Source organism: Aethalodelphis obliquidens, unplaced genomic scaffold (assembly GCF_003676395.1).
Source record: "Aethalodelphis obliquidens isolate GAN/ISIS:26980383/991018 unplaced genomic scaffold, ASM367639v1 scaffold5, whole genome shotgun sequence".
Classification (NCBI taxonomy): Eukaryota; Metazoa; Chordata; class Mammalia; order Artiodactyla; family Delphinidae; genus Aethalodelphis; species Aethalodelphis obliquidens.
The window spans coordinates 73,334,091-73,360,308 of record NW_020837949.1 but is presented as its reverse complement, the minus strand read 5'-3'; the positions used below and the strand labels follow the sequence as shown (position 1 = coordinate 73,360,308).

The 26,218-nt window shown below is 37.4% G+C and overlaps 1 protein-coding gene across 1 annotated transcript in view; it reads right to left on the bottom strand.

The window, feature by feature from the left end:
* Positions 1-26,218, bottom strand: part of SP4 (Sp4 transcription factor) — a 69,380-nt gene that overhangs the window by 27,918 nt on the left and 15,244 nt on the right. The window contains exon 4 of the mRNA XM_027102647.1: positions 1,787-2,015. Coding sequence (XP_026958448.1) covers positions 1,787-2,015 — 229 coding nt within the window. The remainder of the gene's footprint in view (positions 1-1,786; positions 2,016-26,218) is intronic.

Genomic DNA, 26,218 nt, shown 5'->3' with positions numbered 1-26,218 from the left:
CAAAAACCCTTTCATGTTGGGTGAGTTGGAAGACTCATACTCCCCAATGTCAGAAGTTACCACAAAGCCAAAGTCATCAGGACAGTGTGGTATTGGCATAGAAACAGACATACAGATCAATGAAACAGAATTGAAGAGTCTAGAAATAAACCTATCTGTCTATGATCAACTGATTTTTGACAAGGGTGCCAAAACCATCCAAAGAATGGGGAAGGGACAGTCTTTCAACAAATGGTATTGGATGAATCCTTACCTCACAAAAATTAACCCCCAAATTGATCAAAGACCTAAATGTAAGAACAAAAACTATAAACCTCTTATAAGAAAAGTGGGAATCTTTGTGACCTCAGATTGGGCAATGGATTCTTAGGTATGACACCAAAAGCAGAAGCACCCAAAGAAAAGACTGGACTTCACAATTAAAAACGTTTGTGCTCCAAAGGACACTATCAAGAAAGTGAAAAGACAACTCAGAGACCGGGAAGAAATATTTCAAATCATAAATCTGATAAGGGACCTGTATCTAGAATATATGAAGAACTATTATAATTCAATAATAAAAAGACAAATAATCTAATTAAAATAGGCATAAGATCTTAATAGACAATTGTCTAAAGAAGACACACAGGGACTTCCCTGGTGGCACAGTGGTTAAGAATCCACCTGCCAATGCAGGGGACATGGATTCGATCGCTGGTCTGGGAAGATCCACATGCTGCAGAGCAACTAAGCCCGTGAGCTACAACTACTGAGCCCGCATGCCACAACTACTGAAGCCCACGTGCCTAGACCCTGTGCTCCACAACAAGAGAAGCCACCGCAATGAGAAGCCCGTGCACCACAACAAAGAGTAGCCCCCACCTGTCACAACTAGAGAAAGCCCATGCACAGCAACAAAGACCCAACGCAGCCAAAAATAAATAAATTAATTTAAAAAAAGATACACAAATGGCCAACAGTAAGCACACGAAAACATACTTTATATCATTAGTCATCAGGGAAATGCAAATCAAAACCAAAAACTTGTATAAGAATATTTGTAGCAGCGTAATAGCCAACAGGTGGAAAAAGTTCCAAATGTCCAACAACTGATGAATGGATAAGAAAAATATTGTATATCCATACAATGGAATATTATTTTGTTCATTAAAAAGAATGAAGAACTGACACATGCTATAATATGGATCAACTTTGAAAACATGCTAAGTGAATGAAACCAGTCACAAAACCCACATATTTTGTGATTCCATTTATATGAATGTCTAGAACAGGCAAATCTATACACAGAAATTAGTTTAGTGGTTGCCTAGAGCTGGGAGGGAAGAGGGAGTGATAACTAAATAATACAGGATTTGTTTTCAGGGGAACAAAAAAGTTCTAAAATTGACTGTGGTGATGGATGTACAACTCTGTGAATATATTAAAAACCACTGAAATGTACAGTTTAAATGAGTGAATTACATGGTATGTAAGTTTTACATCGATAAAGTTGTTTTAAAATTTTACATAAATAAATGAAGAAAGAAAACCATAAAAGAAAGTATAAGGTACATGGTAGAGGACCACTGAAATCCCATTCCCAGAATAGCTCAATCTAATCCCCTTCATAACAATATTGTATCTCAACTCTTGGGCTATAAAGCTAGTGATGTTCTAATGATCGAAGTACTCAGCCAATGGCTTGATTTTAACTAATACCCTACGTGCCTTGATTACATGTAATTGTTCATTACATGTTAGCTATTATACTAGTCTCCACTGAGTTGGGTGGCAATAGAGCATTTACCTTCCTTCTCCTTCCCTACAATTAGGACAGGAACAGGCAACTCTTCGAAGCCTCTTGCCAGGCTGCACCTCTTGATCAGAAGCCTGCTGGCCTTGCTGCAAATGCACTTGTGTGAGTTGGTCAGGACTAACAGCACCTATAGTTGCATTAGCAATTCCTCCAACTGCTACGGTTACAGGAGCTATTGTAGCTTGTTGGACTTTCACTCCATCTTGTCCTTGCTGCTGACCTAAAAATGAGAGGGGAAAAGAGTATTACAATGTTTTCTATTCCTAAAAAAAGGATTTAGAAAATTTCCATATGGACACTTTAAAGCTACCATATTTGTTCTAACAGATTATCTGTGTAAAGTACAAAAGCAAAGGGGTTAATTTAAGTTTTATACTATGCCAATCCTCCTAAAATATAATATTCTAACCTTAGCAGCTCAGGCTTCCTCTATATCTGGTTGGTGGGACTATACATAAATTTTAACCCCCTTGTGGCTTAATTTCTCCATCTGTAAAATGAAGATTAATAATCCTTGCTACCTTACTACCTCACTGAAGTGCTGTGACGATTCATGAGACATTCTTTGAGATCCTCAGATGAAAGATGTTATATAAATAAAAAGCATTATTATGACCATTTCCACAGTAAGCAACATCTCATTCACTCCATAAAAATACAGGAATAAAAAGTAACTAAACAAAGGATTAAGTATAATGGACATTTCTCATTCCTAAACACTTTAAATTAAGCAAACATCTCTTTACTGATGAGTCTTTTTTTTTTATTTTACACATTGAGTTAAGCAGTTTTTTTAAAAATGCAAAACCATGCATGATTATTACATACTGTCACTAAAATCACAGAACAGACATTTAGGATATTATTACTTCATTCACTCATGTTACATAGCTTAGTTTTCACCTCTCAGGTCAGTACACATACCAACTTGGCTATGTTGGCTTAGGGAAAAATATGATAAGCAATATATAATATGACAAAATTTACATGGCTTAAGTTGATCCTGAGTGTATATGAGTATGCCTTATAATTATACTTTCTCTCAACATAGTTCTACTTTCTCAGGTGTGGGAATAGCAAGTATGTGAAGGGGCAGAAAACACCCATTTATGAAGGAATGCTCCCACCTCAGAGTTGATGTAAGAATTAAATACGTTAATTTTTACAAACCCCTTACCACCACCAGCGCCTAGCAAAGAATTGTTCATTACATGTTAGCTATCATTATTACTAGTCTCCACTGAGTTGAGTGGCAATACAAGAATAAAATATGGTTGCAGAAACAAACATGTGAGTACTGCATATAAAATAAAAGGGTTTATTTTAAAGCTGCATATGTAGTACTTTAAACATGCGAAGCAACCAAGAAAAGACAATAAAAATTAGCAAGTGAGAAAATAGCACACATTTTCAAAACAAAATTAAACCTTTGACTCTGCCAGCCAAAGTCAATCTCACCCTCCTCTGTGTAGTCACAGCAATCTGAAACCTTTGGTAGTACCAATAACTTTAACACAAATAAAATATATGTGGAGCTTCCCTGGTGGCGCAGTGGTTAAGGATCCGTCTGCCAATGCAGGGGACATGGGTTCGAGCCCTGGTCCGGGAAGATCCCACATGCCGCAGAGCAACCAAGCCCGTGCGCCACAACTACTGAGTCTGCGCTCTAGAGCCCATGAACCACAAAGACTGAGCCTGTGTGCCTGGAGCCTGTGTTCCACAAGAGAAGCCACCACAATGAGAAGCCCGCACACAGCAAGGTAGAGTGGCCCACGCTCGCCGCAACTAGAGAAGAGCCTGCGCACAGCAACGAAGACCCAACACAGCCAAAAATTAATAATAAAAAAAAATATGTGTTCTGTCACTGCTTTAGTAGAGACACATATTTTAGTGCTTCTAGTAAAGTTTAAATTTTCATTCACCTTTGCATTAACAAGGTGTGATAGGTAAAGAAATGAAAAGTAAAGTGAGAAGTTGTGAGTTCACGTCCCATTCAGTGACTGTACACTTGGAGATCCTCACTTTCCTCACCTCTAATAATACTGACCTCCCTAAAATTCCTGTCCCTCACCTACTTTGAAGAGTTGTTTATGAAGATCAAATTGATTTTCTAATGGGTAAAGGCTTTGTAAACTGTAAAGCAATATGTAAAGTATAATTATTATGCCTCAATGCAGCTTTCGGGCACACATAAGTTCTACATACTCAGTAAAACCAGATTCCTTAAGGATGACCTTGGCTAAGCAAACTATGCAAACTACTTATGCATCTAGAAGCACAGTGATACACATACTCCCTATTTACTGGGGGGAAAAAAGCATTTTTGGAAATGGGAGTTCTATCCAAACCAGCACTAAACACTATACAAAGTCTTTATAGATTGGTCCCTATGGAGATGCAGGTATTTCAGGTTGGCAAGTATTCTTTATGTCCCCTGAAGTCATGAGATATTTCTGGCCGTAATTTTTCCAGCTACTGTTTATACAACAGTTGGTCATTCCTTTCAGGTTGCAATGATATTTATTTAAGATGCCCTTCATTATGTCAAAGAACTGCTAGAGATCCATGATCACTGGCTGATCATACCATTTCAACAGACTCTCAAGCCTCCCTACGAACGTTTATTTGTTGAATGCCTAAACAACTTGAGGAGTTATTTCAAGGAATAATACTAAGCAAACCATATTTGAATTTAAATATTTAAGCCTGACAACTCTCTTGACTTCTTAACCTAGATGTCCCAGACAGTTCAACAACAGCTCAATACTACTTTTCTTTCATTTCTGTGACCGATCAAGAACAAGCCACCAAACTCCTTACTAAGGCCTCTAAGGCCCTGCTCAAGTTTAACTCCACCCACCTCTCAGACCTCATCTTTTATTAGTCTCTCCCTTGCTCGCTCTACTCCTAACACACTTGCCTTTTCCTCTGGTCCTCAAACAAATCAGGCTCATTCCCTGCTTAGGGCCTTTGCACACACTCTCTAGTCTGGGCGAGGATGCCTTTGCACCCAGATCTCTGCACAGCTGACTCGTTAGTAACAGTCTGATCTCAGTTCAAATCCTCCTCTTTAGAAATGCCATTCCTGACCACATCATCATAGTTCCCCTTAGTCCATTTCTGTATGATCACCAAGTTTTGTCTTACTTGCCTTAAATTATCTTGTCCTTTTATTTTTTTCTGTCTTCGCCTCACTTCTGAATGTTCAGTGCCATGGTAACAGAGATCCTGCCTGTTATGTTCACTGATGTATCTCCAGATGTGGAACAGAGCCCAAACAACAGAGCCACTCAATAACATAAGCTTAATAAAGGAAAATTTAAAAGAAAAACACATTTTAATGCTGTTTTGATCATATCACTTCTGTGCTCAATAACTTTCATTCATTCCCCATTGACCAAAGTCTGGCATTCAAAGGACTTCCACCACAGGGACTCAGCTCCTGGCTCACAGATTTCCTCCTAAAGGCCAAATCCAATGTGCATTTTCTCAATGCACACAAATAAGACTGCACTGTTGCATGTGACACCATTGACTACTCTGTCCTTAAAACTTGACTGTTGGAGCTAACTCCCTACAATCTCAGAAACTCTTCCTCTCTGTTAGCTTTCCCTATCAGCATTTAAACCTAAACTGACGTCACGTTCTTAAAAGATTTACCTACACTGGTTGCCTTTACTCCTCATTTCCCATTCTTTCTTTCTTTCTTTCTTTCTACCTATCTATCTATCTATCTATCTATCTATCTATCTATCGGCTGCGTTGGGTCTTCGTGCTGCGCATGGGCTTTCTCTAGTTGTGGAGAGCAAGGGCTACTCTTCGTTGCGGTGCTCAGCCTTCTCAGAGCACAGGCTCAGTAGTTGTGGCGCACGGGCTTAGCTGCTCCGCAGCGTGTGGGATCTTTCCCATATGAGGGATCAAACCCGTGTCCCCTGCATTGGCAAGTGGATTCTTAACCACTGCGCCACCAGGGAAGTCCTTCCCATTCTCTCTTTAAACTACTGAAATTAGGTGTCCAACTCATCATTCTGCTAAAATGATGACAGAACGAATGATTTCTCTGATGGTAAACCCAAACATACTCTTCCCTTTGATCTTATTTCACCTCTGGAGCACCTGGAGCTGCTAATCCCACCCTCTTCTTGAAATGCTCTCCTTCTTGGGCTTCTCACTACTCACCACTGCTGTTCCTCCCACTTCTCTAGCCACCCCCACATAGTTCCAACTTCTCATTCTAACTTGCTCCTTGGTTTATTCACACACTTTCGTAACTTTTACTACTATGTGTAAGCTGTATCTCCCAAATCTGTACCTTATGCTCAAACACCTCTCATGAGTGTCAGACTCTTCTTGTCATCTGCCAGGGAACATTTCCACACAGATTTTTCACAGGGAATCTGTCTAGGAATCAGACAGGTTATCCCACAAAAACGGTACTCCTACCGAGCTACCATTTTCTCTTGCTTGATTACTACAATAGCCTCCTAACTGGTCTCCCCGCTACCACTGTCCTCTATAAGTTCATTCTTAACATTGTTTCCAGAAGAATCATATTTGCAGAACTATTATACAATAAGAATATCCTGGGGCTTCCCTGGTGACTCAGTGGTTAAGAATCCACCTGCCAGTGCAGGGGACACTGGTTCGAGCCCTGGCCCAGGAAGATCCCACACGCTGTGGAGCAACTAAGCCCGTGTGCCACCACTACTGAGCCTGCGCTCTAGAGCCCACATGCTGCAACTACTGAAGCCCAAGGGCCTAGAGCCTGTGCTCCACAACAAGAGAAGACACCACAATGAGAAGCCCATGCACCATAACAAAGAGTAGACCCCGCTCACTGCAACTAGAGAAAGACCGCGTGCAGCAACGAAGACCCAACGCAGACAAAAATAAATAAATAAATAAATTTAAAGTGTATATTGGGAAAAAAAAAAGAATATTCTGTAATAGATAAAAAGAATGAAAGAAATCTTTATGCACTAACCTAAATAAACCTCTAAAATATATGGCTGAATGAAACAAAGTTACTGATGTTTACGTTATGATACATACTACAGACACTATATATTTCCTACAATGATTTTCACACTAACACATAAATTGAAAAAAGTCTGAAAGGATATGTAACAAACTGATTAACAGTGCTTACTTCTAAAAGGGGGACTGAGATTGAAGTGTAGTCAGCAGGAGTGTTAGCTGCACTTTTTTTAAAACAAGGAAAATGTTTCCATGTATTACTAGCATATTAAAGATTAATTTTAAAAGGAAAAAACCTGCTGGTAACTAACAGACCCAATATGGAACTTTATTATTGCTTTTATCTGCATTTATCTGATTCCTAATAGAACTGAACATGTTCTTCAAATATGTGTTGGCCAACTGAATACCTTTTCTGAATTGTGTGTTCAAATCCTTTGCCATTTATCTACTATGGCTTAGATCATTTCTTTTGTGTAGCTCTATTTATTAAGGACACTTTGTCTTGTTTAAAATATTTTCTATGATGTATAAGCTTTACCCACATATATTAAAACCAAAGGAAATATGGCTTGGTCAAGCCCTGCAAAGTCAGCTATAAATGACATTTTAAAAACTCTGATGCCTTCACAACATTTAAATACAATGGGAACACAAGGGGAGAAGTAGAAATAATAAAAGATGAAGATACAACCTTATTGTCCATTTCCTTTGACTGATTTGATCCTCTTAGCATTTCACACCAACCCTTTGAGGGAAGTAGGACAGTTAATATTTTTGTTTTATAAATAAGAGAATATAATCCAACTGGTCCTTATTTATTCTTATGGAAAAAAACGTGACTTACAAGATTTGAACGACAGGTAACATTACTGTGTACGTAAAACAGGCCTATACATTTGAAAAATAAAAGAAACCCCAACTATCTATCAGTAAAAAAATTAACCCAACTACCAATTCACTGAAAATGATCTATTTAATAATAGTGACGCACAGGTTCAAAATACTATTTTAAGTACATGTTTCATAATTGTGTTTTTTACACATAGTCTAGGATATAAGGTTATCTACTAGATTTGAACAGGAAAAACAAAAACTGTTGACTTCCATAATATAAAACTTGCTGTGGAGGGCTAGAGGGACTTCTTACTCTTGTGAAAACATTAAAATGATTCTTAAATCAGCCTATTTTGGTTTATTTATTTCCTCTACAGATTTAACTGGGAGTCTGTCTATACAAAGGCCTCTGAAGGAAAGAATATATGCCTCCTTACTTTGATGCAAATAATTTTCAATAACTATACTCTGAAATAGGATTTGGTTGCCTTATAATCTAACTTAAAACAGACAAGAAGGCTGTGTATTCCTAAACATAATAAGATAACCAGGTATGTCTAGGGTTGGGGGGCAGGGGGAGTAGGAAGAAGAAATGGGAAGTGACTGCTAATGTCCCTGGGGTTTCTTTATGAGGTTATGAAAATGTCCTAAAATTATATCATGGTGATGAATACACAATTCTGTGAATACACTAAAAGCCACTGAATGTAAACTTTAGATGGTTGTATCATATGGTATATGAATCACACCTCAATAAAGCTGTTCAAAAAAAAAAGTTAACTAAAAATTCTACTCTTGTTGGCTGTAAGTCTCTTTAAACTAGTGATTCTCACCTGGAGGTATTTTTGTCTTCCAGGGGATATTTGGCAATATCTAGAGACGTTTTTGGTTTTCACAACTTGGAAGGTATTACTGGTATTTAGTGGACAGAGGCCAGGGATGCTCTTAAACATCTTACAGTGTACAGGACAGGCCCTCAAAACAAAGAATTATTTGGTCTAAAATGTCAGTAGTGCTGAGGTTAAGAAGCCCTACTTAAACTGAGCTTCCATAACTCAACTAATGTTCATGGCCCTCATTTATTCATTATAAACAACCAGAACCAAAATAAAATGTATGAAAAATTAAAACATGGTACATTTATATGCCTAGAAAAACGATAAACTATATGCAGCTCCATTAAAAAAAAAAAAAGCAACTACATGACTCTGAATTAAAGTCCTTACAAAGAGAGTAATATACATTTGGGAACAGACTTTGACAGATATATGACTTGGATAGATTCCATAGTACAGTGGTAGTAAAAAGAATAATACCTTGAGTTTGAAATTATGCTTATTCCAAAATACTTCTTTACCTATTGAAGAGCTGTCAACTCTGTGTTTTTCTACAGATGAACTATAACCTGAGAACATTAAGAAATAACTGAGTCTTCTCTGCACTTCTTAAGTGAAGGTGAACTATATATTAGCAAATGATTTCCATGACCTATCATGGGTCATGTACAAGTTGTAAACCTATACTGAGTCCCTGAGTAGGTACAACAGACAGTTTAGCAATACCTATAGATTAAACAGAGCTTTGAAGTCAGGCAGATCTGTCTTTGAGTTCTAAATCTCTGTAGTTTCTTCCTTTGAGTGGCAGGAATTAACTGAGATAACGCATGTAATACACTTAGCACAATGTCTGGAGTACAATAAACACTCAATGTTAACTCCAATACATCTGAAATTGCATAACTGGTTAAGTACAAATACTTAATAACAGCCGTTCAGATTTCTATAAGTCTTAGATCTTTGCATAAGAACTTAGTGTACAAGTGAGATTTATTCATTCGACAAACATTTCCTGAGTACCTGCTACATGCTTAACACTGCTGGAGAAATAAAGATAAATAGAGTCTGACTTGAAATTCGAACGTGTGGGGAAGACAAGTTTAAACAAATAATTATAATATGTGCTACAACAAAAACATACATAAGATGCCTAAGTAGTACAGAGGAAGATGATTTACTGGAAAGGAGAAACAATGAAGGTTTCCTGGAGGAGATAAAACCACTGCCAGGTAGAAAGAATAAAGGTAAACAGGAAGGCAATGGGAATGGGTATATTTACAGGCATAACTCTGAGACAGCATATTGCTGGAGATTACAGTTCCAGGAAACGAGGGGCTTAAAGGTAGTGCTGGAGGGCTAGATCAGGAAGGTCCTTATTCAATTTCTTAAAGACTTTCTGGGGTGGGGGTGTGAGGGGTGGATCCTTGTTAAAATATCATGGCCACCCCTCCCTTCCCCAACCAGAGAATAGCTGCCATATAATAGTCACCTACATTTACTGAATTTATTAAATGGCCAGAATACATAATCAACTACTTTATCCTTAATCACCTAATGCCCTCTCTGAAGGCTCTGAGAGGTTATGTAAATTTCCCAAGGTTATACAGCTGCTATCAAGTACAGCTGCTATCAAGTTACAAAGCCAGGGTGTGAACCTTGTTCAGCCTGAATCCAGAGCCCTGCACTCTTTTCCAGGTGGCTATGGTATCTCCTTGGGAACCAGGGATATAATTTGGGCTTTGGAGGCAATAGAGAGTTATCAATGTCTTAAACAGAAAATTAATGGATTCAAGGTCACATTTTAGATACAACATTGCCAAACAATCAAGTGAATGGAGTGTGGAAGTTCTATTCATAATTTTCAAATAAGACCTGTAGAAGACCCATCATTATATCCTCCATATTACATTATGGACATGACTTTATCAGTGTTCTAACATGACCTTTACACAGATTAGATAGGAAAGCTGCCTAAACCAGCCCTATGCATCAATTTAAGATTTTGCTTTTCATTACCATCTATTGAAAAAAACAAAACTCCACACACAACCAGGTCAAGCTTGGTTTACAAGCTATGCATCTCTTAAAATGGGTCAGAAATTCAACAACACCTAATAAGACACTAGGCTGTATTTCAAGAGCAGGTATCTCAGAGGTATACCTAAGTAAAACCTGCCAACCAATTTTCATGCTTGAAGGTGTTGCTCTTTTGAACCTCCTTGAACTAGGAAGGAAAGGCAACTCCAATCACGTAGGATCTGCTATTGATGAGGCATGGCAGGTGGTAATTAAGCTTTTTCACTCTCATTTTAAGTCCTAAAGTGGTTGCCATTATTCATGAAGAGCAGATGTCGACCATGAAGAGCAGATTTGGGCAACGTTTTAAAAATGAACCCTAAACTTCACTAATCTGATACCTGAATTCAAGAAAGTGAAAGGAAGAACTACCTTTTTTTACAGAATGAATACACTTAGAAGGGACATCTAAACAGAATTAAGAAGCAAGCAGTGAGAATGCTGATTGTAAGAAAACAAACACTAGTAATCTCCAAAGTTTCTTTACTATATAACCCTACCAGTAAAAATATCTTAACTTCGTAACCCAAAATATTTCTTTAGGGCTTCCCTGGTGGCACAGTGGTTAAGAATCCTCCTGCCAATGCAGTGGACATGGGTTCGAGCCCTGGTGCGGGAAGATCCCACATGGCGTGGAGCAACTAAGGCCATGCGCCACACTGCTGAGCTTGAGCTCCAGAGCCCGCGAGCCACAACTGCTGAAGTCTGGGAGCCTAGAGCCCGTGCTTTTCAACAGGGGAGGCCACTGCAGTGAGAAGCCCGCGCACCACAGCGAAGAGTGGTCCCTGCTCACCACAACTAGAGAAAGCCCACGCACAGCAACAAAGACTCAACACAGCCAAAAAAAAATTTTTTAATCAAAAAAAAAGCATTAATAACTTGAAAAGTCTGCAACTGGAAACCTATGAAGGCTCTGACGAAGAGAAAAGGAGTACATAATCAAATCTGGGTTTTAGGAAAACTCTGGAATGTCAAGTATGTGACAGCAAAGCTAGAGACAGAGAAGCCAGTTAAGAAGAAGCTATTTTACCTTCCAGATGATGAGTCCCTGAAAAAGAACACTGACAATAGAAAGGAAGAACTCAATAAAAGAAAAATAATTATAATAACAAAAAATGGTTGCTAGCCCTAGTGAAAACTTTTCTGTGCTCTAAGCACTGTGCAAAAGACTTTACATATATTATTCCACTAAAGTAACACTATTATTGCCATTTTACAGATGAGGACACTAATATCTAGAAAAACACTTAACTGAGATTTAAGTGGTAAAACCAAGACTTGACTCAAGGTCTGTCTAATTCCAAGGTTCAGGCACAGAACCACAGACTCTGGCTAAAATCACTGCTAATCCCAAAACTTCTGAACTTCATCCTCATCCTCACCTTGCTCTCTAGTTATCTGACTGCAAACACACTCTCAATTCAGCAACCTCTTCTGGCTTCATCTGGCGTCTTTTGCTAATAGTCCCTTGCCTCTTTGAACTTCTGCCATATCCAGTGGTAATTCCCCTCAGAAAACAAATTGATTTCGTCTTCTAATACTACCTCAGAAAACATATTTCTTCTCTCTCTCCAGTCCTTCCCTCTCCACTAGTTCTATATTCCTATTGAACCAATCTCCTTGAAATCAGATTAGCCCCCTCCCATCCAAGTCCATATTATGCAACCTAAAATGAAAATTTGACCATGATATTCCACTTCTTAAGGTTCCCCAAGGGCTCCTCATAGCTTTCAGGATACCTTTTCAATTCTTATCATGACAAGGGAAGAATCTCCATGACCTGGCCCTTGCCACCACAACCAGTGCCTATAAACTCTTGGTCTGAACACATGAAACTATCTGTGGTTCCCTGATCACATCATGACATGACTCTGACCTTTTGCCTGGAATATCCTTTCTCTGCCAACCTGGCTAATTTCTTGCCATCCTATCTGAGCTATCCTGTATCACCTCCTTAAGAATCCTTCCTCACAAATTCCCTCATTTGATTACACAGTATTGTATCCTCAGGGGACTGGTTCCAGGACGCTCTGTGTTTAACCAAAACCTGCTCAAGTTCCATAGTCAGCCCTCCATATCCACAGGTTCCGCATCCATGGATTCAACCAACCACTGAAGTGTTTACCTGTCCTTTGTCTATGTTCTGCAGTTGGTTGAATCCACAGATGTGGAACATGCAAATATGGAGGGCGGGGCCAACTATGCACTTTTATGTCCCCACAGAAGCCAGTTACTTCTATTTAAAGCATTATCACACTACATCATAGCTAATCTGATTTCTAACCAACCGCCCACATCCCTGCTCCACTTACATATTTACGTACTCTTTAATGCCTTCTTTAGCATTGTGGTCTCCATACCTAGCATAGTACTTAGCAACTAATAGGACTGCAATAAATTTTTACCAAATGAATGAACATAATCAATCCTAAGAAGCCTTTCTCTACTAGCCCCCAATATAGTGTCCTCTTCCTGTTTTAATCAAACTTATCCAAAGTGTATCCTACACTTGCTAGGTCATATTTTCACCACTCATTCATCCATTTAAATGCTTTCACAGTTTTGCTGCAACATTCCCTAAGCTGCACAACATAGTACTATCCTATAGAACTTTCTGCAATAATAAAGAAATTCTGTATCAGGGCTCTCCAATATGGCAGCCTCTAGCCACATGTGGCTATTAGCTATCCAAATGCAGTCCAACTGAGAAAATAAGTTTTTAATTTTAATTAGTTTTACCTTAAATAGTCACATGTGGCTTGTGGCTTTCATATTGAACAGCACAGTTCTCAGATCTCATCAAGTTTCAAACACAAAATTCAACGAACTTTTCTCAACACTCACTCTCCAAGTCATCTTTTCAATGTTTAACACTCTGAGATTCCTCTTAGTTGTCGACATACAACCCTGTCCTCCTCCTATCTCCCTGACTGCTCTCACTTCTCTAGACTCAACCCTTCCTTTGTCCCCAGAAGACTGAGTGTAACCCTAAGGCTAGTTGTCACTCTACTGCACTTCAAACTCAAAACTGTCTCCCTCATCAATTTCACATACTGCCATAATTTCAACTACCAGCTCTATGTAGAAGACTTCCAAATCTGGAACGTCAACTCTGATCCCTCTTCTCAGATACAATCTCCAAATACAAACTGGACATCTCCAAAGAAATGTTTTACTATTAACTCAAACTTTAAAAATATCAAAATTCAGGTTCATCACTTTGCTTTTCTCAATGTCGTTTCTTTTAACAGTGCAATCATTCTCATGGCCACCTGGGCTCAAACTCTTAAGGATTACCTTTACCTTATTCTTTCCTCTCTATAGTCATGCATCAAATCCTGTCAATTGTTTTCTTAAAGTCTCTTGAGTCACACTTTACACCCAGGTTCTGATTTCCCATCACTGATATCTGAGCTAACTCTACGGTCCCAAAATTGGCTTTCCTGTTTCTCCTATGTCTGCTAGACAATAAAACTAAAATACCACTTCATAAATGAAACTTCCCTTCCTCTATCCCTCCAAAAATTAACACATTCACACACTCCTTCAGTGACGTGTGCCCTGTCTTTGGTCTGACACTCTCAGTCTATAACCAAACTTCTACCAATCTTGCCAACTGCATCTTCTACCATTTCCCTCAAAGTATCCACTTTGATTACACAGTACTGTATCCACAGGGGACTGGTTCTAACTAAAAGGATCTACCAATTCTTTCTTAAATATGTAAAGCACATTACAGCTTGCTCTCTTTTGTACCTGTTGTTTCTTTGGCCAATAATGCGTTCCTTCTTACTTCATGCTTTTTGGGGGGGCTTCCCCTTCCTTCAAGAATCAGTTCAAGCCTCCTAGGCATCATAAAGCCTTTCATTTCTATCCTGGCTCTCAGTGGCATCTTCCTGCTTTTAATTTCAATATAACTACCTTTTATCATTCAGCTTGCTTTTACTATATTATTTCTATGTACTGTCTTTAATTTTAATGATATTCTGTCTCCTCATAGAACAGAACCTTTTTGAAGGCCGGGACTATGTCTTATACCATCTTTATGTCCTAGGAATTTAGCTCTGTGCCTACACTTAGTAGGAACTTAAGGACTAATCACAAAAAAGATACGTAGTTGAGAGGTTACAAGTAATAAGAAAAAGAGCGTATCAGCAACCAGGGACGCTAACAACTCAATGACAGGAAATAATAGGGGTAAAAGCAGTCTGACATGACAGCAGAGAATTGGCAAAGGCAATCATGGAATCAGGAAATAGTGTACTGGTATATGAAAACAGCAAAATCTTTTAACAATGATCATCAAATGACGGGATTTTTCTCTTTTATAGGCAGTTCACCCAAACAAGCAGTGCTCAAAATAAACAGGTAAAATATAAGGTTTCTGTTTTAATTATCTTTCTTTCCCCCCCACAATGGTATTTATTTTAATGAAATCTGATACATCAAGGCAAGCTAGCTTGTGTACTTTGGTATGAGGATTCCTAAAACATCAGAATGATAGTCTTAATTGCATAGAAGTTTACAGCTGATCTGTCCAGCCCTGGAAACACAGAAGTGGCCCTCACTGCTACCAGGGTACAGTATGCCCTGTCAGTTCTTAGGCTCACAGCTTAAAATAGTTGTGCAGTTCAGGGCCAAGGGAGGCTGAGCCAACACTGTTAGGTTGTCACAGATCAGTCTAACCCCATAGATGGCTATTTTAAGATTCATCTCTAAACAGCAAACTGAGCAACCAGGAAAGACTAGCTTTCTACTTCCAAGTGTACATGAACCAGGCACAGATTTTCTCTAAAACCATAGAGGGAATCATTCTAACCATGTAAGAACCATCCTACATCCCCTACCATGCAATCCAGACCCATCTTCAGTTGTGGGGAATTCAGTTCTAGTCACCTCTTTTCAATTCCAATTAAGATGAGTATGAGCACATCTTTGGGGGTGGGGGGGAGAATTTTTAGAATTATATTGACTTTCTTGAACAGAAATAACATTTGGCATATTTTGGGGGGGGTTAGAACATAGACAAAGAAAAGGTTCTATTCACTTACATAAATTCACAGATTAATTTAAAATCTCATTTTCAGAAATAAACCTTAGAAGACAGAACTGTTTGTGCATTTGATGGAAGAGACTAACTTAAATAATTTAAAGATGTGTGCAGACAAGGAAATGAATGAACTCCACTGTAAAATTATAATCAAAGCCTCATTCTTAACAAATGATCTCTACATTTCCTCTTAAATAGTTCTAAGAACTCCTAAGTTTAACTATTTTGTCCTTTTAATTTCTTCATCACAATAAAGCACCAAAAGACCATGAATGAATTACAATACACCTGTATTAATATTTTATTTCATTAATTACTCACAGCTAAGGTATCTCAAGATTATTTCTACATACATACATTTAACCATGATATATAGCAATAGCTGGGAAATGAATCATATAAAGTAAAAGAACTAATTTAAAAAAATACAGTGGATCACATTCATATCCCTATCCCCTTTGTCACATTAGGGAGTTTAATTATTTTCTATTTCTATTTTGCTGTCCCTCGGAAAAATTCAATGTGCTTTATCAGCTTGGGCAGATGATGATCTATTCATTATCAAGGAAGACTCTTGCCTGCTTACCCTTGATGATTTTGAAAAGGAAAGGAACATGCAAGTGTTATTTCTCAACCTACTAAATCCTGTATAAACTTAGAGAATAGACTGAAAATAAAATAAAACTACATTTAGTTATATTTCTTACAAACCCTAACAACTTACTAACTTAAGTTCAAAGGCCACCAGTAGACCTGTGTCACATAAAAATTTTAGTTTTAATTAGTAAACAAAGAATTACGAATGATTTTATTTTATTTTTTGTTTTTGTTTTTGTTTTTGCGGTACGCGGGCCTCTCACTGTTGTGGACTCTCCCGTTGTGGAGCACAGGCTCCGGACGCGCAGGCTCAGCGGCCATGGCTCACGGGCCCAGCCGCTCCGCGGCATGTGGGATCTTCCCAGACTGGGGCATGAACCCGTGTCCCCTGCATCGGCAGGCGGACTCTCAACCACTGCGCCACCAGGGAAGCCCACAAATGATTTTAAAATCCTAAAACAACAAGGTGTAAAATTTGGCCAGATTTACAGTATCTAAACTATGGCTGTCCAATGAGTATCTAACATTTCAGTACAAAAAGGAACTACAATGCTAAAACACAAGAAAAGGGCTTCCCTGGTGGTGCAGTGGTTAAGAATCCGCCTGCCAATGCAGGGGACACAGGTTTGAGCCCTGGTCCGGGAAGATTCCACATGCCACCGAGAAACTAAACTGAAGCCCATGTGACTAGAGCCCACGCTCTGCAACAAGAGAAGCCACCGCAATAAGCCTACGCACCACAACGAAGAGTAGCCCCTGCTCTCCGCAACCAGAGAAAATCCTGCGTGCAGCAATGAAGACCCAATGCAGCCAAAAATAAATTAAATAAATAAAAATTTAAATAAAAAAAAAACACAAGAAAAAATTGTTTAATGTAACTTTTATTAGCAGTTATAATACACAAACTCAATATAGAACTAATATGTCACTAAATAAAATCAGAAGATTTTATAGTAATATAAAATATAGAGATTTTGGGTTTCCCTGGTGGCGCAGTGGTTTAGAGTCCACCTGCCGATGCAGGGGACATGGGTTCGTGCCCGGTCCGGGAAGATCCCACATGCCGCGGAGCGGCTGGGCCCGTGAGCCATGGCCACTGAGCCTGCGCGTCCGGAGCCTCTGCTCCGCAATGGAAGAGGCCACAACAGTGAGAGGCCTGCGTACCGCAAAAAAAAAAAAAAATAGAGATTTCCAAGCTACCATGGGATTAATAAGATGATTATATCTTATTCAATTAACAAAAAAGGCAAAGCATTCTGAAAGGTGAAATCCAAAGTTTCTGTATGCTTATTATTAGTACAGTTAAAATGAATATCAGTCCTTAAAATAACTGACAATTTTTGAAAAATGACCACATACTATGGAAAATGGAATCAAGTATTTTAAATACAAATTTTTTTTCAATAGAGCTGCATCTCCTGAGTCATATATTTATTAAGCGCCAACTATATGCAAGGCACTGTCTCTGCAGACTGGAGGAAGCCAAGATAATCAGGCTACTATTAGAAAAAGCAGAGCAGACCATTACCCACCTCCCATTTATAGCTGTTCATTTTCAACTACAAAAGCTGATTGCTTTTGTAATAAGAGTGTCTCTGGGCCTCTAGCAGACCAGGTATAAGAGCTGGCAGATGGGAAATCTGGCAGGAAGTAGCCAGATTTATTCTATGATCAAAAAACTTAGTTTCTCTTATTTATTTATGATCAAAAAACTTAATTTCTCTTATTTAGAAAATTAGAGGATCCCTGGTGAGCAACTGACATGCAATTCTAGAACAATCCGAAAGGTAGTTAATATATAAAAGATTTTCAAGGGTAGAGATTTAAATCCTCCCTCAATAAATTATGCCGTATTTAATTACTTACATTATTAAGAATGTATTTCTTCAGTTTAACCTAAATTTCTCCTTCCAATGTAATTATATCACATTTTATTCAGTTTTCTGAGGAAATGGAGAACTATCACTAGTATCTGTGTGGAGGACCAATTTAAAGCCAACTGTTCTTTCTAATCCTTAAGATGCTACCAGAAAACTACTAGAGCTCATCGATGAATCTGGTAAGGCTGCAGGATACAAAATTAATACACAGAAATCTCTTGCATTTCTTTACAATAACAATGAAAGATCAGAAAGAGAAATTAAGGAAACAATCCCATCTACCACTGCATCAAAAAGAATAAAATCCTAGGAGTAAACCTACCTAAAGAGGCAAAAGACCTGTACTCTGAAAAATATAAGACACTGATGAAAGAAATCAATGATGACACAAACAGATAAAGATATACCATGTTCTTGGATTGGAAGAATCAATACTGTCAAAGTGACTACACTACCACAGGCAATCTACAGATTCAATGCAATCCTTAACAAATTACCAGTGGCATTTTTCACAGAACTAGAACAAAAAAATTCAGAATTTGTATGGAAACAAAGAAGACCCCAAATAGCAAAAGCAATCCTGAGAAAGAAAAACAGAGCTGAAGGAATCGCACTTCCTGACTTCAGACTATACTACAAAGCTACAGTAATCAAGGCAGTATGGTATTGGCACAAAAACAGAAATATAGATCAATGGCACAGGATAGAAAGCCCAGAAATAAACCCATGCACCTATGGTCAATTAATCTACGACAAAGGAGGCAAGAATATACAACGGAGAAAAGACGGTCTCTTCAGTAAGCGGTGCTGGGAAAACTGGACAGCTACATGGAAAACAAAGGCAGAACACTCTCTGACATAAACTGCAGCACTATCTTTTGGGATCCACCTCCTAATGAAAATAAAAACAAAAATAAACAAATGGAACCTAATTAAACTTAAAAGCTTTTACACAGCAAAGGAAACCATAAACAAAATGAAAAGACAACTCACAGAATGGGAGAAAATATTTGCAAAGAAGCGAACAACAGGCGATTAATCTCCAAAATAAACAAATAGCTCATGCCACTCAATACCAAAAACAAGCAAAAACAAAACAAACAAACCAATCTAAAAATGGGCAGGAGATATAAATAGACATTTTTCCAAAGAAGACAGACAGATGGCCAAAAAGCACATGAAAAGATGCTCAACATGCTAATTACTAGGGAAATGCAAATTAAGACTACAATGAGGTATCACCTCACATCAGCCAGAACGCCCATCATCAAAAGGTCTACAAACAATAAATGCTGGAGAGGTTGCGGAGAAAAGGGAACCTTCCTACACTGTTGGTGGGCATGTAAATTGGTACAACCATTATGGAGAACAGTATGGAGGTTCCTTAAAAAGGTAAAAGGAGAATACAGAGAATTACAGTATGATCCAGCAATCCCACTCCTGGGCACATACCTGGAGAAAACCACAATTTGAAAAAATACATGCACCCCAATGTTCACTGCAGCACTATTTACAATAGCCAAAACATGGAAGCAACCAAAATGTCCATCAACAGAGGAATGGATAAAGAAGATGTGGTACATATATACAATGGAATATTACTCAGCCATAAAAAAGAATGAAATTTTGCCATTTGCAGCAACATGGATGGACCTAGAGATTATCATCCTAAGTGAAGTCAGACAAAGAAAGACAAATATCGTAAGATATAACTTACATGTGGAATCTAAAACAGTGATACAAATGAACTTATTTACAAAACAGAATGAGACTCACAGACTTCAAAAACAAACTTATGATTACCAAAGGGGAAAGGCTGGGGGAGGGATAAATTAGGAGTATGGGATTAACATATATGCACCACTATATATAAAATAAATAATCAACAAGAACCTACTGTGTAGTACTGGGAACTCTATTCAATATTCTGTAATAACTTTTATGGGAAAAAAAATCTGAAAAAGAATGGATATATGTATCCTAATCACTTTGCTGTACACCTTAAACTAACACAACACTGTATATCAACTATAATATAAAATAAAAATTAAATTTAAGAAAAGCCACCTCCCCTTTCTATTTCTTCAAATGTGGAAAAGCCAAACTTGATCCAATATTTATATAAAGACCCAGCAATACAGAACACAGCAGAAAGCTATTTCACCCCACATCTTGTATTATGTACCTCTTAAGATTATGTCTACCAAAAAAATTAAAAACAACTCACTGAGAAAACCCACGAAAACTCCTAACTCATTTTTTTGTCCACTATAATTCACTGATCTCTCAACAACTTCTCCCCATATTATCTCAGTTCACAAAATGATTATTTGGCCCAGTCAAATTTACCATAAAAGTACAAACACGGAAAAATGTTTACAACAAAGTGTCTAGCATAAAGGCTGCTACAAGTTTCTAAGTTTGAAAATCTAACATCAAAAACAAAAATTAAAAAAATGAAGAGCTGAGATACAAAATGGGTGAACTGTGCACATAAAGTATTTGGATTCTAGAATTAAAAATAGTTTATGAAATAAAATTTAATAACTATATCAAATTTTAGTTTTGCTAAATGAAAAAATTATAACAATTGGAACAATTATTTAGCAACCAAAATACTGACACTTGGGACAGGAGAAAACAAAATTAACTTTAAGATCTTATTCCTTGGAGAAAGAGAAGAAGCAAGAAAAACTTATCTACAATTTTCTTCCTAATAAAGATGCTTATGACACTTGCATGTCTATTTAAGCCTCAGGGAGTTGGACCTGGGTTATCCTGACTTTGCCAATAACTAAAGATGTGACTTGGGTAAACTACATATCCACTTTGGGGTTTTTCACTTATAAACAAACTTTACTTTTTTCACCTATAAACAAAAAGAGCTGAACCAAAGATGGTGTGTAAAGGTAGCTTACAGATGAGAATTTCTGTCATCTTCCAATATGGTTAAAAAAAATTTTTTTATATACATGAACATATGTATATATTCACCTGCACACAAACATACATATCTCAATACCATTCTGAATCTCTATTTTCATTAGTTCTGAAGAAAACTTTAAACTTAGCAATATTAAGTACTATTTCTTTGTAATAAGACTCTTTGACATAAAAATTAGAAAATAAATCAGCAGTCCACTGTTTTAAAATATAATGTATTAACAGAAAATCTGAGATATAGTAAGCTGAGAAGATTGCCAATGAAAAGACAGCTTGTTATTCAGTTACCCAGAGGAAGGTAAGAGTTACCATGCCCCAGCGGGCCACACTGGGGGGCACCAGGGTGGATCAGGAGGCAGAGGGCCAGAGAGGAATTGTGGACAGGATCCTTTATTGTGGTTTCCACAAAAAGGAAAAGGCACGAGGCAGGAGGAACAGAGGCAGGGGAAACAGGCTTAGGACTGGCCAGTGTGAATAATTTCAAAGGGCTCTGGAGCATGAGGTCTGTCCTTTGTTGTCTGGTACCTGGTCCTGTGATTAGAGCAGGTAGATAGTGGCCTGAAGTATGATGGCCATAAAGGATGTGGTTGTGGGGTGGGCTCTGGAGTGGTTTGTATTTGAAAAGTACACTCAAGGTGGAGTTGTTTACTATCTCTAGGAACTTGTTAACCCTGGAAAGGGCAGTCCCTCCAGGGTCAGTGAGGCCCCAGATGTCAAAGCATCAGAAAACAGAAAATAAAACCCATAGTTAACACACCCAATTAAGCTAAGTAACAGAGAAGTCTCACTTCTTTCTACTGGATATTTATTGAATGTTTAATACATTACCAGAATGGCACTGTATGTTGCAACAAAATGAACATGTGATAGAAAATGAGACTGCAAAATATTAAACACATACACATATTAATTTAGAAAAAAAGAGTAAGGGTAAATTTATAATAATAATAGTTTACATCCATTCAGTGCTTTGCTATTTACAAAACATTTCCACATGCTACTCCATTTAATCCTCAGAAAAACCCAGTTTAGTAGGCATTTTGTTATCTTCATTTTACAGGTGATTACGACTAAGGCTCAAGAACACTAAAGGCCATCCCCACATCACAGACAGTACCTGGCAGACCAGGGGGCTGAGGGCAGGTCTTGATTCCTGTCCATCTCTATTTCACCAGCACCACAATGTCTCCTTCGTTTTAAGTTAAGCCTACAGTATTATTATGCAAAAACAAATAGCTATTCCTAACCAATGAGAACTGAGTGTTCGATTGCCTTTACTATAACAACTGGGCTAACATATTGAAAAGCATGTAGGATTCTTAATAACATAAATAAATAAATAAATAAGTAAATCCTTTACTAAGGGTGCTTTTAAGGGATATTTGAAGGCACAATTTTCTTTATGTTTTTTTTAAACTTCTGTATAACAGTTGAGTGCTAGACCTCACATAACCTTTTTAAGACATGATTCCCAAAACAACTCTTGTTTCTCAGTAATCATAGGGAATTAAATATATACTTTTAAAAGTGTTTCTATAAATTAAAATTAACTTTACCAAATGAAATCCAAGCAAGTATTATATTAAAAATTGCTTTTGAAACTCATTTGTTTAAAAAAATCCTGTTTTATCATTATTTAATTTTTAAAAAATTCCTCATAGAAGTCCCTCTACGAATCATCTTGACATCAGCACAATCCAGCATTTAAAGAAGTACTTTCTTCCCGAGGTAGCAGCTGGAATCTATATTAAACTCCCCTTTGCCAGTAGTTGTGAAGCTGAAAATGGAGTTCTCCCTGCTTTAATACCCCAAGCAGAAAATTCTAAAGTTTAAACAGATGAAAATACAACTGCTCCTATGAGACCTCTTTGGACTACAAATCAGCTGTCATATTCTTCACCTTCTAGAATAAGAAGTAAGACAGTTTCTCCTTTGAAACTGAGATACAGAGATCCACCTAACTCTTCTACTTCTAAATTTGTAGATTTTACACTATCATCCATGGGGCAGGCTGACTAGAAATCTAAGTCATGAGGTGCTAAGGTAATAAAATAGTTAGGTGGATTGAGATGGTTACTGTAAAGTTGGAAAACAGGAAGGCAGCAAAGACAACAGTAAAATCTCTGGTCTGAAGATCAGGAACTAGCTTTTGGAAAGGTTAGAAGGTAATACTGCATAAGAGAGTTCTCTGGCTACTGCGGCAGTGTTTGTTCTCACAGGGCTATCGATGCTTCTTCTTGGCTAGAGAAGCTCAGGCCTAGGCAAGCATACTCCCTGGCTTAAAGGGCAGCTGGTCTCTGACCAGGGAGCTTCAACGCCTATATCCACCAGCAAGGGCATTCTGAGTAGTCAGCTGAGGTCCCAGATGGCGATCTGAATGCCCAAGTGTTTAGGGCCCTGGTCCTCATCTTCGCTGTTGCTGATGGCTGGGCATACGTCTAGTTTAAAAGGATGGTGGCAAATCATTTTCTAAAAAAATTCTGCAAATCCTTAGTAATGACTCAAACCTAGATGAATGACCTTCTTTAAAAGGCAACAGCATTAGATTCAATACCAAATTTGGCTTCAAAGGTTTGCCAAAACAAAAACAAAACCCGACATTTTTGAAATACTGACATATCTCTTTCACAGTTTTACTCCAAAAAGTAACCGATTCGATTTAAACACTAGAAATATTGTTAAATGATATTTTTCCTGAGTTTTCCTCTTGGCTCAAATGGGCTTGAAATAAAATATAATCGCAATTTGGTTTCTACACATTTGTGCTTAAAATTATAGAATTTTTAACACTAAACAAAATTACCTCAAATATTTCATTTTACAAAATACACACAAACACAAATAGTTCATTGTAACAAAAGGAAAAAAAACAAGACCTCCATTCCCAAAGGTAACACAACTATTTAATGGAAGAGACATGTTACCAGCACAGAGCTCTTTTCTTAAATATGTCAGTTACCTCTGCTCAACACAAACTGCTCATAGAATGAAACATGTTTGTCTTCCAGTTTGCAAATTATACATAGTTATCACTGCCAGCTCAGACAGCTGCCAAAGGATCCTTTAAAAAGCACGGAGAGCTGTCTGAATACTTTGATTTCAACAATCCAGTTTTCTCTGTGATTTGGGGTGTGGGTATAGTGTGAGGAGGTGTGCTAATTTTTTAGGATTACCCCAAAATGGGTTGGTATCCTTAATTATAGGGTAGGGTTAAGAGAACAAGGATGGTGATGAATAGGTCCACAGATGTAGAATATAATCCCCTTAACTTTTTACTCAATATGTTTATAATGAGTAAATGTATATATGTAAATGTATACACACACACAAACTTACAGATAGACAAAATGAACTCAATCACATCTTTTGAAAATACAGACTAAATTTACTCCGTCCTCATATACTATAAATTTACTCTGGTGTATCAATCTCTTAGAAAATGTAAATTGGTCTTTAACTCTCTTTGGTATTTTGTTACTTTAAAATTGAGGGGGGAAAAAAAGAAAAACCTTTAAAAACTTTTCATGGAAGCAACTTCCTTGGCCCCAAGGACTTATGATAAAACAGCAAAAATAATTTTGAGTCTAGGTGGAATCTGGGTTCTTTCCCCAACATTCCCATGTGTTAATTCTGTAACACTGGGCAAATTATTTAACTTTTCTGGGCCTTGATTTTTCTCATCTACTAAAAATAGCAATAACCTAACAGTGATATAAAACAAAACTCACGTAGAACAAAGTATAGGCCCCATGAGTAGAGAAGAAATATCTACTCTACAATGTATGGTATACATTGTATGGTATATAGTGGCAGATACTCAAATATTGATGTATCTTGTTTCTTATTTATCCAGTAAACAACAATAATAAAGTTATAGCACCATCCCTGTCAAATGAATAAAGTTATAGCACCATCCCTGTCAAATGAGTTAATGCTACATAAAAATGACACGCAGGATTATCTGAAGAACACAAATTCTATACATATAATTTTTATGATCTTTGGATTTTCTTTAAGTCATTTCGTGGCGATATTTCCTTCAGATAGTAGAAAGTTTATATCTATACTGACATGTCACATCCTGATCAAGAAGCAAGTGATGAAAATACAGGCCTCAGGAAGTATATATTTTTTGGTATACTTGATAATTTTATTCATTTTATATTAATACAATTAAATAACAGTGTGTATAAATTAATATAGCACAGACATTATAAATATATGCTGATTTAATAATATTGCTTAATACAAATTAACATTAAATTCTAATATTAACAGTTTACAAATATTAATGAAAATAAAATATAAGACTCCTCTGTGCCTTACATTCTTAGAATCTGGTTTTCAAAATTCATTCAAAACTGGTTTATGGTACACATATATTTAGTAAAGGAAATATTCTTATTAGCCTCAAATTCCCTATCAACACAGGATACCACAAAGTAATAAAACCTTTTTTTATTCTAATTCTCTCTGTGGTACATATGCCCTGTGTCCCAAAGGGTGATAAAGAGTCAGAGTGCTCACCTAAAGAACTTATTGAACATACTACCACAATTACAGTAAGGTAACTTAAAATCATATTGCTTAGCTGTAAAGATAGTCCTGTTCACCTAGACCAGACTTATAAAATATTTTCACTTACTAGCTGCCTAACATATGGCTATATGCCCTTGGTCAAGATACTAACCTCTGACAGCCTTGGTTTCCTGTTCGAAAAACTAAGGTCACCATCACTACCTTCTTCATAGGACTGCCAAAATTAACTGAGTTAACATATATATAATGCTTAAGCACAAAGTCTGACACATAAGAGACAATGAATTGTTTCCACAACTGGTCACAGGAAACACACTGCAGTACATAGGGAGTATACGGTGAGAGACTGTAAGTGGTAATGGTGCCAGGGTTCTAGAAACAGAATGTGTTTGGATTAGGTGGCCTTGAGCAAATTATTTACCACTCTAGGCCTCATTTTTGCACCTGACAGTACTCAACTTTATAGGGTGCTCTAAAGAGTAAATGAGTTAATATACCAAGCGCTGCATACAGTATCTGGCATACTATAAACATGCAGTAAATGTGAGCTTAAATATAAAACAAACATTAAGGGTTAAAGCACACTTGTTTCTTGTTTCATTCATGAAAGAAAACAGAACGACTTCTTTCCCTATTAGAACATTATGGAAGTGGGAGTTCAGCCCCATGTTATTCAACCTCATAAGGA